The 15888-nt window shown below is 45.8% G+C and overlaps 1 protein-coding gene across 2 annotated transcripts; it reads left to right on the top strand.

Annotated features, from left to right (window-relative positions):
- Positions 1–617: 617 nt before the first annotated feature.
- Positions 618–15881, top strand: LOC118222683 (serrate RNA effector molecule homolog). Of its 2 annotated transcripts, none has more exons than XM_035408448.1 (20): positions 618–1116; positions 1892–2014; positions 2831–2959; positions 3070–3231; positions 3621–3809; positions 6131–6300; positions 6730–6917; positions 7672–7785; positions 8152–8314; positions 8521–8669; positions 9053–9114; positions 10067–10145; positions 10727–10918; positions 12162–12332; positions 12673–12826; positions 13568–13761; positions 13866–14022; positions 14844–14936; positions 15274–15373; positions 15608–15881. In XM_035408448.1, the coding sequence occupies exons 2-20, from the start codon at positions 1896–1898 to the stop codon at positions 15681–15683; spliced, it is 2661 nt and encodes an 886-aa protein (XP_035264339.1). In that variant the 5' UTR covers positions 618–1116; positions 1892–1895; the 3' UTR covers positions 15684–15881. The 2 variants fall into 2 exon arrangements, with proteins under 2 accessions (XP_035264339.1, XP_035264340.1); XM_035408449.1 differs by lacking the exon at positions 618–1116 and adding an exon at positions 1248–1400.
- Positions 15882–15888: the final 7 nt, after the last annotated feature.

Raw genomic sequence — 15888 nt, 5'->3', positions numbered from 1 at the left:
GTTGGAGTAATTTGCATAGGTCAGAAATTTCAGCAGGTGTACCTTTAACATGTGTACTAAACATTTTGGGGGACAATACATTATCTGGTTTGGATTCTCCCCTCAATTTTAAATTCTAAAATGGTATTACTTTATAAATTATGCACAATTTATATCATGGATATTAACGTGTTGAACATGAGATCATCCCTGTAAACATTATATATTATGGTTACATCCTACATCTCATGACAAAGACTGCAAAATCTGACAAATTGTCTTTTCTGTCTGGAACTTTTTTTATTTATTTTAAATGCTCTGTATTTATGTATTACTCAGCACTCATCAAATGAATGTCTGTTGGCTACCTGTCCCGCTTAGAACAGGGGTAGGAAACCTTATCTGAAAAGGGACCAATGTGGGTGCAGATTTTTGTTTTAGCCCAACTGCGTAGCTAGCTCATTGCGGATCCAATGCTGCTTGGAGGCATAGACCGCTTGGAGGGGCACGGGGAGCACGTCCAACTCAAGCGTATCAATGCTGTCGTCCGCTAATTGCTGATACAATTGGTTTAGCTATTGTTTAATTGCTGCATCTTCAGCGAATGGCAAGTTCGCAAATTTCTGAGACCAAATGAACGAATGTTTACATTGAGGTCTGTCAATAAGCTTTGGTTACTAAAAAAATCGTTCAAAAAGAACGAATCCATCCACGAACGACGAACCACTGACCGGAAGCGGAAAGCAACCGTATTTTGAAGGGGGCAACAGGTTTTGTACTGAGCTCCTAGCTCCTTCAAGGAGCATTTTAACGGGTTTGTATGTCCTTGAAGACGGCGGACCTCGATGGGTGAAGCTAGAAGCTAAGATGCTTTTCTATACAAGGAAAGGAACGAAGGATAAAATATTCGATTTGGAACGCAGCCACAGTATTGAATTGGGTTTTCATTCTTACAAATAACTGGACTGATTAGAATAACTTAAACAATCTCCTAACACCTTCGGTAGGTGGCGGTAACACACCGTGAAACCGCCGTTAAAACCAAAGAAGAAGAAGAAGAAGAAGCGAAGTGGTGGGAGTTAGTCTACTGAGAGCAATTCAGAAAGGCAGTGTTTGCTACACAAATTTTTGTTTTAGGTAATGTTCTATTTCATAGGCACCTGTGGACGACATTAAGTCGCTAGTTACATAATTACGATTAACTAGCAAAGTGCGCTCGCTGTTTAGCTAGCTAGCATTTTGGATGAGCCGGTTTTTAAGTCTTGGTACAGAGAAGACATTGGCGAGCTAGCATGAGCATGGCCGAGTGTCTAACCGCGTATTAACTGGCTAACGTTAGTCTGTATAACCAGTTATCGATATTACCTAGTCCACACATTTACAACTTTGTAATCTTTATAAAGAGGGGAGATATGAGACTGGTGAGGATATCTGGCGTAGTAGTCGTTTCAGGAACTCAATCGACGTTGGCTAGTCTAATTACGTTTCGTGGTAGCTAGCTGGTTATATTAGCCTTTTGTAGGTAGCAGGGATACACTATCTATGACGGATAGCTAACAGTTGTGAACTTTTCTTCACCCAATTGTTACCGAGATGGCTAACTATCCGTTGTAGCTAGTGCTGGATATTTATTCATGTGAGGTCGTATGTAAGCGATTTAGTGCTAACGAGAATTGTTCTAGCTAGCTGGCTTAACTAACGTTAGATATTTTCGGCTAAACACGCATGGTGCGCCTAGCCTAATTAAGTAACTGTAGTGTACGTGTTTCCGGTAGATACAATGCTGTTAAATTGTATTTGAGCTATCGTTTCTTCTGAGATTAACGTTGGGGTTGTTTTGATATGTCACTTCTGTACGTACTCTTTAATTTGTAGCATAAGCAAAGTGAATTTCTTCGACTTTTTCACATAGTGTGATGGGCGACAGCGACGATGAATTCGACCGCCGTCGGAGAGACAAATTCCGCCGTGAGAGGAGTGATTACGACCGCTCCAGAGAGAGAGATGACCGACGTAGAGATGAATGGAACGACAGGTGTGTGATTCAGTAGTTTTAATTACCGCTTTTAAAACGGTAGTAGATATGTCGTTGCGGTTTTTGTTAGAATAATACATCTATCTGATGTAGTCAAGCACGTGTATTCAGTGTAATGTTACCCGCAAGCAGCGGCACGCCTAAGGGTAAAGCCATCCATCATCGCTCGCACTCTCTAATTAAAAAATGTATTTCCCCATTCCACAGTTTAGGAGGCCTCATTAATTATTAATGAATGTGTGGGGATTTCCAGAATATGATTGATATAATATAACGAACTGTTTTTAAAATAGAAAACACGCCCACAAGCAACGGTAAGGCCACACATCCTCAGGCGAGATCGCCTGGCGACATTCTTGCTTCCCACAATCGGCTGCTTGTGGACGTGTTTTCTATGTTTAAAACTGTCTGTTAAATGTATATCGAACTGAACTGAACTCAGACCCTCTGGCTGGCTATTCCAAAGGCTGGGACCATAGACACCCTTTTGGCTCGTCTTCGCTGTGTCTGGGCTTCACCTCTGCCTTTGCAGCAGCTAGCTAGCAACAAACACTCCACTGAAATCTGATCCCCAAACCACTGGCTCTGTAGCTACACCCACCCCTCTCCACACAGAGAAGGGCATCACGCCCAGAAATATCCTGAACACTTATATCAAATATAGGTAAATAACAAATTCAAGTGTGTAAAGACAGAGATTGCCAGTGTATCATATATACGCATTAGCATGTTTATTTTATAATATTTTCAAGGTAAAAATTCAGCATGGTATGCGCATAACACTAAAGTCTTATTCACCCCCTTGTCCTCTTCCAGGGAGTGGGACAGAGGTCGGGAGCGTCGCAGTCGGGGGGAGTACCGGGATTATGACAGAGGCCGCAGGGAGCGATTCTCTCCACCTAGACACGACATGAGCCCGCCGCAGAAACGCATGAGAAGGGACTGGTGAGTGTCAGCGCCTTCCTGTCTGTCTCTTCCTGTAGTCCTTTTTATACGTCTGTCCGTCCGTCAATGCCTTCCTGAACACACACCTGTCCTTTCTCACGGCCTCTCAGGGACGACCGCAGGGTAGACCCCTACCACGGGGGTTACGACATGCCGTACGGGGGCGGTGGGGGCCCCAGCTATGCCCCTCCAGCTGCGCCCGCCCCTCAGCCCTGGGGACATCCTGACATGCACCTCATCCAGCAGCACCATGGGATTCCCATCCAGGCCAGGTGATGCTGGGGATGATGATGCTGGGGATTGAGTGGTTTTCTGGGCTTGATATGGATGGATGTTATGGATGTATTAATTCATTGTGTGTATATATGCTTTAGCCATTTCGCATAATGCACTTGCTGGTACAGGAATGTTGGCCAGGTCTGGCACTGCTACCCCAATTTCTCTGGTGAACACACTCTTGTTCTCTTGCATTGCAAATCACCCTGGATTAGAGAATCTACTGAATGAATGTAATATAACAGGACTCTTGCACCTCTTCAGATGCTGCTGGCAAACTAAACCAGCATAGGCATCTAGTGTGTACTGACTAACTACTGGTACCTTGAGTAGTCTTCAGTGAATTTGTAACCGTTTGTGCCTTAAACCCTCTGCTACTTCTCAGACTGGGAAATATCCATGACATGGATCTGGGCCCACCTGCTCCGGTGATGAAGACCTTCAAGGAGTTCCTGCTGTCCCTGGATGACTCTGTGGACGAGACCGAGGCCGTTAAGCGGTACAATGACTACAAGCTTGACTTCCGCAGGCAGCAGATGCAGGACTTCTTCCTGGCCCACAAGGACGAGGAGTGGTACGACAACCCACCCCCCCCTACCCCCCCAAACTTGAACAAGCTCTCCCAGATCAGCTTCCAGGAGTGTGCAACCAAAACCTGAGCAGCTTTCACATAACGTATTTGAAGATGGTGGTAATGTGTTACGGTAGTGTTGTGGGAGTGTAGGTCTTGGATATCTAACACGTTTTGTTAGGAAGGATACATTTGAGGGGGGAAATATTTTCTGTCATGTGCTCTTTGGGGGTGAGAGAGTGAAGGGGCAGAAGTAGTTGTGGAGGCATTTGCACAACTGACAAAATTGATGGCTTTTAAGGTCCAGTGAAGTGACAAGCTTGTCCTTTTGGCTGTTTGTTTGGTACAGCAAGAGGAATGCTGAAGGACTCATTAGTAATACTAATGTTGGACATTTAGGGGACTTTCTCACAGGCTGTGGTCATTGCAACCGCCTCTTATATTTAATGTGAAGCCTGTGACCAAGGGTTCTCAAGTCAACTTTTATTTATGAAGCGTATTTGAAAACAACTGACATTGCCTGAAGTGCTGTGCAACTTCAATAAATAAATAAAAACAGACAGAAGGAATAACAAAACAATAATGCAAACACAATAACCCTGAAGTAGAGGGTCTCAGCTGGGTTTAAAGGCCAAGGAGAAAAGATGGGCTTTCAGCCATGATTTAAGTCTCAATGCGGGGGCTGACCTTCCATAAAGAGGTAAACTGCTCCACAGTTTTGAAGCAGCAGCAGCTAAAGCACAATTGCCCTGTAGCTTTAACAGAGTCTGTGGGACTGTCAAAACTTTGAAACAAACCTTAGTCTCTCGTTGTCCTGCTGCAGCCTCTTGTTAACTTTCGCTGCTTGGTCACTTGACATAACTATCCGCAACTACATGGGCTTTAGGTCTTTCCTTTGTTGTTTTTAACGATGGTGACGTGACGTTGTGCTGGTAATATCGCATTATAAACAATTAGACCCTTCCCCGAGGAACGACCTGTCTGAAAAATCACTCTTTTAGAAGCAGATGACTGCGGCCTGTGGGAACAGCTCTTAATGGGGAATGCAGAGAATTTGTTTATCCACAACAGGAAAGAGATTTATCACTTGTCATGTGTTTTTATGGCTGTGAGGCCTGAAACTGTGGAGGAGTAATAAACTCGCCTGAAGAGTGATGTGGTTCTACTTGGGGCTGATATAGGAAGTGTTTTTTCTCAATGGTAAAAGTAGGCCATTTTTAAATTGCAGTGCATGTAAATGGAATCTGATATTCACAATTGGGCAGGTTGACTTGGTCAGGTCAGGATGTTATACACTTCCCTAAATCCTTTATCATTGGTGTCAAATTGACAAACGTATTTGAAGTTGAAGCATTCCCTGTTACGTCTGCCATTTTGAGAACAGTGTACGAGTGAAGTGAAAACGCATGACCAAAGGTTGCTTGAGCACACTTCTGTATTTCAGTTCTCTCTCAAACACTGTCCCATTGACTACAGGTATCATACTTTGTGATTGTGAATGCATTTTTTTTGTTTCCCTATTAACAAAACCAACCATTCTTCCCTCCTTTCCTCCCACTCCAAAAAAGGTTGTTGGAAGATGTGAAAGAGTGGAACGTCTTGCAAGTCACGGTCTTAGCTAGTCAGGGCTTGCACTGCGCACAATGCAGTCGCTTTAGAGACACAGTACCAGGGTCCTAGATAGACAGACACAAAGCCAGTACCTGCGCGCGTGGAGAATATCGCTTTTCAGAGAGTGCTGTTTTTTTTATTTTTGTGTTTTTACGTTTGCCGTTTGAAATTCAAATTCCAAATCCGACCTCCCTCACAGAAACCTTGTACTTGCACACAAAAAAACACAATTGGGGGTGAAGTGGAGCACTTTCTCACAGAAGAAACCCTCTCATTGTGTATGTGTTTTGGTAAAGTGAGAGAAGAAAAGGTAAATTGTCCACAAAATGCAGAATTGTGAACTGTTTATTCCCATTTTCTTTAAGCTTGTTCCTTTATGATGAATCTGGGTGGTCTTGGGTTTTTTTATTGTAATTACCAGCATAATGCAGAAATGCATTTTTTGAAAAACAATATATCGTATCCCCCTACATACAGAATAAAGGTCTGTGTTTTAAATCTGCCCCCTGTTCTAAAATAAGCAAAATACATGCAAACTATATTTCAAGAGAGAGAATATGGCTGAACAGAAGTTATTGTAACTTTACTTTTCATATTTTTTTATTAGACAGCAGTGATTTGTTCTCAATTTTATGTACAACTCACTTGCTTTTTCGTTCTGTGTGCCTCCCCTCCCCATTCTCTTGGATTTTTCTGATATATCTGGACCTCAGGTTCCGATCTAAGTACCACCCAGATGAGTCTGGGCAAAGGAAAGCAGAGGCCCACGCAGCCCTGCAGAACCGGCTGAGTGTGTACATGTTCCTCATGGACAACGGCTGGTTTGACAGCATCTCGCTGGATATCGAGCGCGCCGCAGCCATCATAAAGGTCCTGGATGCAGGTAGGCTCCGCCGGTCAGCCTGCAAAGTGCGTCTGCTCAGGTGGCGCCCTCACCTGGTTGGTTTCTGAACTAGTACTACTCCTGGACTTCAAAACTGCAGTGCTCAGTCAGGGTTTTTTTTTTTTCCTATATGCGTTTTAAGAATATGATTAGGGTCTAGTTGATTTTGTTTGAAATATTTAAAAAATGAATATATGTTTATTATTTGTTCAAGGAGAGTATGTCTTGTTTAAAGTTCTTCCCATGCAGTACAGTTCATTGTGTAATGGAAGAAACTTGAAGGACAGTTCAGTTAACCAGTGCAATATTATTACACTACTTGTCTTATTGAGTAGTGCCAGTTTCCTGCACCGTTCCTGTTCATGCTACTGCTCTTGCTGACCTTGGACTGTGGCTGTACTGTCTGTGAAACCCTCTGATTCCCTTCAGCTGTCATCAAGATGGAGGGTGGGACGGACCACGACCTGCGTATCCTGGAGCAGCCCAATGAGGAGGAGGAAGAGAAGGAGAAGGTGGCAGCTGCAGGAGCGTTACCTGACCCCAACAAGAAGGACGAGCCGAGGGGTGGGGAGGGCGACCGCAAACCACCAGCAGACAAAGAGGACAAGGAAAAGAAGGTGCCCTAAATCTGCGCCTATCTGTGCCATCTCCATCCGTATCCTATACTGATGGTACATAAACATACAGGGAGTTCCTGTCGGATTGTGTTTTGCTATTTATAATAATAATTACTAAATATTTGTGATAACGCAATTGAGAGGAATTTTGAAATCGTATATTTTAGGGCAAAGTAAGTAAGTTATCACTACCAGGTGTCTTGTCAGTCTTAAATCCGCTAATTGCCTCGTCGATTTCTTTGGGTGTTATTTCTGAGGCCAGGTTGCAATTCTGTCTTTCTCCTATTGGTGGCAGGTGTAATGAATTTCAAACATGTCTAATTCCATTCTTGTCAGCTGAGGGAGGCTGCGAGTGTCGGTTTCTATAGTATTTCTCCAATACGTCTTCATTCTGCGCTGGTTCAAGTAACAACTTTTTAGACTGAGGATCTTTTATCCTGTGCATTGTTAGAGATCTGCTGTTTATGTAGACGCCTGGCTACATTCTAGTTGCCTTCGGACCACTTTCAGGAGGGGCATAAGTATTACCTAACGATCATTGTATATGCTAATAGTATGTAATGTAGTTGAGAGATGTCTTATAATGTAGCATTATAGAATATAGTGATTGGAACAAAAATATAGGGGCTTGGCAAGTATATTGGCTGCTGTTAGACACTGCAGGGATGCCTACTCCCCCTTCAAATAGGTTGAACATGTTTCACTGTTGTAACTCAATTTGTTCTCCCCCTTCCTTTTCTTTTTTTTTCTATAGGGGGAAAGTGGAGGGGGCGAAGTGGAGGAAAAGCAAAATGGAGTGATGGCTGGGGGCGGAGGAGAGGAAGGAGAGGAAAAGGTTCCTCAGAAAGAGGGGCCAGAGCCTAAGAAGGTGAGTGTCCTCTTTTTGCTCTAAATCCTTGACTCTGAACTACCATGCCTCTGTTGGCTTAGCAATATGCTGCCCATCTTGGGATCAGTGTCTAACACTGCAGAGAAACGTAGAGGTCCTATATCGATTAATACTCAGGCCCATATTGCAAATGTACTATGAAATTATAAGAATCTCAAGACTCTTATTTAAGGCAAAAGTTATTAATGTATCAAGCACTGTAGATTTTTTTTGTTCAGCTTTTCACACCAAAAAAAACATTCCCCTTTTCATCCCATCTGACATCGCTTTCACAACTTTGCTTGAAGTCTTTTTTCATACTCATTGAGCGTGGTGTGAGTCTTAAAGCCTCTCCTTTCCCCTCAGCCGAATAAGAAGAGGAAAAGGAAACACAGCGGAGACAGCGAGGACGAGGCCAGCGCGTCGGACGACAGCGAGTCTGACTCCGACTCCCACTCCTCCAGCAAACCAGCCGACAGGGAGGAGGAGGAGGAGGAGGACAAGGAGGAGGAGGAAGAGGAGGGTGAGGGTAAGCAGTCGATTAAGATCAAAGTAAATGGAGGGAGTCATTTCGGGAGACACAGAGGCGGGGCTCGGATTAAATACGATGTGACCGATGCCTAATGCCATAGTAAACCCATACAATGTAGTTTGAACCCATTCACGGATTTACCGTTACTATCACTGTAAATGTGTTGAAGTCATTATCCCCTTTTTCCTTTTGTAATGGTGCAGCGGATGTGCAGGAGCGCAAAGAGGAGGTGAAGGAGAAGCCGAGGGAGGACAAAAAGGAGCAAACTCCTCGACCCCGTCCACTGCACAAGACCTGTTCCCTGTTCATGAGGAGCATTGCGCCCAACATCTCCAAGGCCGAGATCATCGCTGTAAGTGTCTCGTTCCTGGCGCCCTTTGGGCCTGATACAGACTTGAGGACCTAAAGTGCTGTTTTACGCACTGCCCGTTTCCCAGGACGTGTGCATGTGTTCTTACGCGAGACACACAAGGGCTTATCTCAGCTTAGTCATGTTCACTGGACATAAATGAATTGGCTCATCCCGACCCTACCAACAGATGGACGTGAACTTGCCCAGCGTGCCCATTCCATTGTTTTTTCACTTATAAAAAAACCCATTTAGTGATACGAGGCAGGGGTGAATTAAATAGAATTCAGAGCAGTTGTTTCTGTAACACAGCGGGCAATTCAAAGCGCAGTCAGATGGAACCCTGCAGACCGTAGCGTTGACTTGGCTATCCGCTTCCTCCCCAGCTCTGCCGGAGGTACCCGGGGTTCATGCGCGTGGCACTGTCCGACCCCCAGCCAGAGCGCAGGTAAGACCCTAGACCCGCATTTGCTCCGGGTTACAACTTGGGGTAGCTTTGGATGATTTCGATCTTTCTGGAATGATTTTACAGTAATCGGAGAAGTGCTTTTTCCAGATTAATCTGGAATTCCGGATTTTCCGACCTGAAATTGTGAGCCCCGTGAATCCTTCAGCTGCGTAATATCGTCTCACAATGGGGGAAATGTACACTTGCCACAGTGCAGTGACGGGGACACTGTGCTGTAGGAGATTCCGTCTTTCGGATGAGACGTTAAACCGAGGTCCTGACTCTCTGTGGTCATTAAAGATCCCATGACACTTATCGCTAAGAGTAGGGGGTTCCTCGGTGCCCTGGCCAAATCCCTGATCTGGCTCTTACAAAAATCATCCCCAGATTTAATTGGCTAAATAAATGTTCTCTCCCTCTCCACCTTCGCTAATGTGTGGTGAGCGTTCTGGCGCAAATTGGCTGCCGTGCATCACCCAGGTGGGTGCTACACATTGGTGGTGGGTGAGGTGAGTTGCCCTTCACTGTAAAGCACTTTGAGCATTTGGAAAAGTGCTATATAAATGTAATTAATAATAATAATAAATCTCCTTCCAGCACGTACATTGCACTTCTGTTGTAGCTTGTCGTCATGCCTCCGAGTTTAACTTACCATAACCTTCTGACCTAGCCTATGCTTACCATGGGAACTGGAGTTCATGTGTTGATGGATATGAATAACTTGCATAATGAGTAGGTTACCTTATCGGACCCGTTTTGTAGTTGTTCCAGTGACTTTTCAGTACGCACTTAATTGTACGTTGCTTTGGATAAAAGCGTCTTCCAGATAAAGGTAACATCATGTGGGTGGGTGGTTGGGGTGGGGTGGGATTGTATTATACAGTCTGCTTTTTTCGGCCTGTGCCCATCGCATGCCTGAGTGATGGTACATTTTTCTCTTCCTGTCCGTCAGGTTTTTCCGCCGTTGCTGGGTGACGTTCGATCGGAGCGTGAACATCAAGGAGACCTGCTGGAACCTCCAGAACATTCGCGTACGTGTTATTCTGAGCACAGTGCAGTTGCTGGGAGGCATGATTGTTTCAATGAAAACATTCCAGTTAGCCAATCATTAAACACAGCTTGCCAGCTTTCCTCTGACTCTCACACTCTTTCTCTCTGTCTGTGTCTCTAAATCTCAGGTTGCGTTCTTTGAACTGATTATTTGGGGCAGTAACTCATTTCTTTTGTAGAAATATCACTGAGATGATTGCTCTGACCCACAAACACCTACGCATGGCTCTTTTTTTGCATTATACGCATCTGGTGCTCGCTCTCTCAACCTAGCTAGTGCTGAGCAAAGAATTATTCCCTTTGGCCAAAGACTAGGCACGGTAAGATGTGCTGGATAGGTTTATTTCTGCGTACTCCCACAGAATTGTTCAATGCTGTGCTAAAAATAGGAGAAGCACCAATGGTATTACACACACATAGGACAAGCACTCCTTTTGAGCAGGGAAAAGAGTTGTTAAAGATCAGTGACAGTTAGGGTTTACCGATGCATTCGTGCAGTGTGTCTGTCCCGTTGATCTCTGACTGCGTAACTGTGCCTTCCCGCTGGGTTTGTGCTGCTCAGCTGCGGGACTGTGAGCTGGCCCCCGGGGTGAACCGGGACCTGGTGCGGAGGGTGCGCAACGTGAACGGGATCACCCAGCACAAGCAGGTCCTGCGCAACGACATCAAGCTGGCGGCCAAGCTGATCCACGCGCTGGACGAGCGGGAGAGGCTGTGGGGCCAGAGGCAGAGGGCCGAGGCGCCGGCCTCACAGGTGAGCAGTCCTGGCGCTCCTGCTAACTCTTGTGCAGTACTAGCGCTCCTGCTAACTCTTGTGCAGTACTAGCGCTCCTGCTAACTCTTGTGCAGTACTAGCGCTCCTGCTAACTCTTGTGCAGTACTAGCGCTCCTGCTAACTCTTGTGCAGTACTAGCGCTCCTGCTAACTCTTGTGCAGTACTAGCGCTCCTGCTAACTCTTGTGCAGTACTAGCGCTCCTGCTAACTCTTGTGCAGTACTAGCGCTCCTGCTAACTCTTGTGCAGTACTAGCGCTCCTGCTAACTCTTGTGCAGTACTAGCGCTCCTGCTAACTCTTCTGCAGTACTAGTGCTCCTGCTAACTGTTCTGCAGTACTAGCGCTCCTGCTAACTCTTGTGCGAAGTACTAGCGCTCCTGCTAACTCTTCTGCAGACCTAGCGCTCCTGCTAACTGTTCTGCAGTACTAGCGCTCCTGCTAACTCTTGTGCAGTACTAGCGCTCCTGCTAACTCTTCTGCAGTACTAGTGCTCCTGCTAACTGTTCTGCAGTACTAGCGCTCCTGCTAACTCTTGTGCGAAGTACTAGCGCTCCTGCTAACTCTTCTGCAGACCTAGCGCTCCTGCTAACTGTTCTGCAGTACTAGCGCTCCTGCTAACTCTTGTGCAGTACTAGCGCTCCTGCTAACTCTTGTGCAGTACTAGTGCTCCTGCTAACTCTTCTGCAGTACTAGCGCTCCTGCTAACTCTTGTGCGCAGTACTAGCGCTCCTGCTAACTCTTCTGCAGACCTAGCGCTCCTGCTAACTCTTGTGCGCAGTACTAGCGCTCCTGCTAACTCTTCTCCAGTACTAGCGCTCCTGCTGACTCTTCTGTGCAGTACTAGCGCTCCTGCTAACTCTTCTGCATTCTCCTGTTGGGTGTTTTCAGTGTACTACCACTCCCAGCTGGATTTTCCTCTGAAACTCTATGACTCACTCAATGACTCACCCCCTGTCTCTCTTTCTCACACGCAGCTGAGCAGCACTCTCACTTACTCAGTTTCTCTCCAACTCATTCACTCACTCACTCTCACTCTCACTTACTCTCTCACTCACTCACTCACTCACTCACTCACTCAGACCCCCCTCACTCACTCACTCACTCACTCAGACCCCCCCTCCCTCACTCGCTTACTCACTCAGACCCCCCCTCCCTCACTCACTCAGACCCCCCCTTCCCTCCCTCCCTCATTCACTCACTTACTCTGTCTCTCCCCTCACAGCTCCCAGCTCAGAACCCCATTCTGAAGAACATCACAGATTACCTGATTGAGGAGGTCAGCGCTGAGGAAGAGGAGCTGCTGGGCGGTGTGAGTGGCTCCGATCCTGAAGAAGGCAGCAAGGAGGGCAACCCCACCGAGATCACCGTGGAGAGGGACGACAAGCTGGTCAAGGTCCGCCATTTTACACACCACTCGGTTATGAGAAACGCGATAAGATGATTGAAAATTGGGAAAGGTAGAAGAAGTAAACCAAATATACGTTTAAAAAAAAAAAAAAATTTTTTTAATTTTTTTATAAATCTTCTGTCATCTTTAGACCAGTCTTGACCGGTTGTGCCAGTCACATGCCACGTGTCCCTATTGTTTAGCTGGGGAATTTTTTGCAAGTTGCTCAATAAGGCTTTGATTGTTTGAAGAACAGTTTGCATGTAGTGCAACCCAGAAACTTCCTCATACGGTTAGCAGTATCACAGTTTCTCTTCCTCCGCACCTTTCCCTGTCCCCTCTGCAGGTCCTGGACCGCTTGCTGCTGTACTTGCGGCTGGTCCATTCCATCGATTACTACAACACCTGCGAGTACCCCAACGAGGACGAGATGCCCAACCGCTGCGGCATCATCCACGTTCGCGGTCCCATCCCCCCCAACCGCATCACCCACGGAGAGGGTGAGCGGAGCCATATGCTTCTCACATCACCACTGCCAGTAGCCTACACACAGCACACACACGCGCACGCAAAATACAGACGGTTTAAAGCCGTGGTTTTAAAACACGGCCCTGGGGGACCCCTCTGTATGCAGGTTTTCGTTCCAGCTGCAGTTGCAATCCAGAATTTTAACAAACTGTTACTTTTTCTTAATTTCATTTTTTTGAGGGGTGGGTTGCCTACCCTCTTAAGCCACATTACATATGTCAGAAATAGCTATGCACACCATGAATAAAAAAAAAAGCTCCATATTCACATTGTGCTGTATTACAAGCAATTAAATATAGATTTTTTAAACTGATCTAATTGAAGACTGAGGTGAATCCATAGGCTTTGATTACAACAAGCCAAACCTGCATTGTGTTAAATGTATTTAATTTGATCAGTTAATTATTTAATTTTATTTTTTTACACCCCCTTTATGTAATGCAATGTGACTGCAGGACTTTTGCATAGCTGTTCCTGACTTAATGTGGCTTACGAGAGCAAATGATCCCTCAAAACGTGAAAACATAACTAATAATTAATAAAAAACGAACAGCTTGTTAAAATTGTGCCATTGCGATAGTGGTTGGAAGGAAAAGCAGCAGACCCAGGGGTCGCCGGGACTGAAGGTCGCGAGACACTGGTTCACAGGACACACTCCGTACTCCGTTTCCATGTGGCTGAGGGAAGCTCACCCCCCTGTGCTTTATCCCCAGTGGCAGAGTGGCAGAAGACGTTTGAGGAGAAGCTGAGTTCGCTGTTCAGCGTTAAGGAAACTTTGTCTGAGGAAGAGGCCAACAAGATGGGCCGAAAGGACACCGATCAGGAAGTGGAGAAGTTCCTGTCCGCCAACACTCAGGAGCTCGGCAAAGACAAGTGGCTTTGTCCTCTGAGCGGCAAGAAATTCAAGGTGGGACTGTGTGGTGTTTTACTGTGCCCTGCACTGTAAAAATGCTAATACCGTAGTGTTTAAAATTTCAAGGTTCATTGCAAAGACTTCCCACTCCCCTCCAGGGCCCTGAGTTTGTGCGTAAACACATCTTGAACAAGCATGGGGACAAGATAGAAGAGGTGAAGAAGGAAGTGCTCTTCTTCAATAACTTCCTCTTGGATGCCAAGAGGCCTGCTTTGCCAGAAGCCAAGGCCCCGCCTCCCCCCACCCCTGGGCCAGGTGAGTCATAGCCCAATCACGAACATCTGCTCACAGGGGCAGCTGTCCTTACAGTTCACATAACCCAGTCCTCCACTATCATTTGTATATAACCACCCATTCAGTTACCCAGCTTCAGGGATCTGCGGTGCTAAAAATAACTTCCTTTTGTTAGTCCCCAATGATGAACATCTCTGGAGTTTATCGCCAGGAAATGGATTCCTAGGAATTTCGCCAAAATCAATTTCCCTTTTCCCAAGAAAATATTACGAGGAAAACGTTTTTTTGTCATCAGTGTACACCAGTGCTGTTATGTTTACAAATTATATGCGGTTTTATTTTGTTAAGACAGCTGTGTACGGCAGCTGCTTGATGTGCTTGTCACGATTAGAGCCCGCGCGCCTCTGCTCACTACGCGGAGCTGGAAAACAGTGGATCGCTTGGTGCATTTTGTTAAACGTCAGTTCCGCACGTCTGTCCTTGAACCTCAGCTAGCGAAGTTCAGGCTGCATCTGATGTGCATTCTAATATGGAATAATTGCATAAATGACCTTCTTTCGACCAAATAATGACACCAAATACACTAAAGCTGCCAGGTTTTGGATACCCATGGGTTTATGCATATTTTTTCCTTGTTGTATTTAGTCAAGCTTATTGAAATGTGACCAGCATGTTTTTACTGGTAGTTTATGCCTTAAAAACAAGCCAAGTTTCCAAACATGCATCTATTCCCGGGAGAGAAAATTCTGTATTTTCAGAAAAGCTCTTAATCCCTAAACTGCAGTCAGTTGTGACGGGGCATCTACAAGTGCTGCACGTTAACACCCCAGTTTTCATACTAGGTGTGCATGCTCCTGGATTTCCGTACCCTCATCAGTCACCACAGGGACTTCTGGGATTTGGACAGCCCCGCCCCCCCGTTTTGGGTTTTGGTGGTAAGTGTGTGGTGCACTGGCTGCATTATTCAATATTTGGCCTGTAGTCTTAGTCCGTAAAGTCTACCAGTAGATGTTACATAGCTGCATTTGTTGGCTAAAATAAAATGTTGGCACAACATTAGTATACTGTCAAAGTGTTAACACACATGAAACCCCCCCCCCCCCCCCCCCCAACCTGTGTTTTATCGCCCTCCCCCCCATATTGCTGACATGGTTTTTTAACTGGCGGTATGACACAGTACATGCATGCATGCAGGTTGGTTGTGTTGCATTGCTAAGCAAAAACTGAGCCCATGGGCTGAAGTTCTATTCTCATCGTCCTTCTGTCCGCCAGGAGGCCCTCCTTACCCTCCCAACCAGTTTGGAGGGGGCAGGGGTAATTTTGACAATTTCCGAGGTCATGGAGGCTACCCTGGAAAACCCCGAAACAACAGGTAAACTCAGCAACGGCCCTCTGCCGTCCCGTTTCTCCTGACTGCATGACAGCTTTAAATGCGGTGCAGAGCATGCTGCGAAACACTTGGGCTAGTGCCAAGCTTCTGTGTGCGCAAGTGGGCATGTGGTATGTGGGTCTGCCTTTCATCATCATGGGCAATCAAGGAAATGGAAATAATGTGCTGCATCCTGTCTCTCTCCCCCTGTCTGTCCCCCACCTTCTCTCTTTCTAGAATGTTCCGCGGTGATCCTCGTAACATCATTGAGTACCGTGACCTGGATGCCCCAGAGGACGTGGACTTCTTTTAATGACCCATTTTATACATTTCATTTACTGTAATTTATGCATCACGCCCCTTGTCTACCCCTCCAACTCTGTGATAACCGGGTTTTGGAAGTAAGGCCTCCTTTTAGAGTTGGCACAGTGTAATTATCCAGTTTTGTACTGTGAGATTGAACCCCCCCCCCCCTTTCCACACCAGTATAAATAAATCAAATTATCTCATTTTTGGTG

This window comes from Anguilla anguilla, chromosome 3 (genome assembly GCF_013347855.1).
Source record: "Anguilla anguilla isolate fAngAng1 chromosome 3, fAngAng1.pri, whole genome shotgun sequence".
Classification (NCBI taxonomy): Eukaryota; Metazoa; Chordata; class Actinopteri; order Anguilliformes; family Anguillidae; genus Anguilla; species Anguilla anguilla.
The sequence above is the reverse complement of the archived record's forward strand: the minus strand, read 5'-3'. Positions and strand labels throughout refer to the sequence as shown.

What these genes read in the sequence shown, in the direction of transcription:
- LOC118222683 (XM_035408448.1), top strand. Translation starts at nt 1,896, where the DNA reads ATGGGCGACAGCGACGATGAATTCGACCGCCGTCGGAGAGACAAATTC. An exon ending in CATAAAGGTCCTGGATGCAG is followed by an intron (nt 6,301 to 6,729) that starts GTAGGCTCCGCC and finishes GATTCCCTTCAG; the next exon opens with CTGTCATCAAGATGGAGGGT. An exon ending in TGAGCGGCAAGAAATTCAAG is followed by an intron (nt 13,762 to 13,865) that starts GTGGGACTGTGT and finishes ACTCCCCTCCAG; the next exon opens with GGCCCTGAGTTTGTGCGTAA.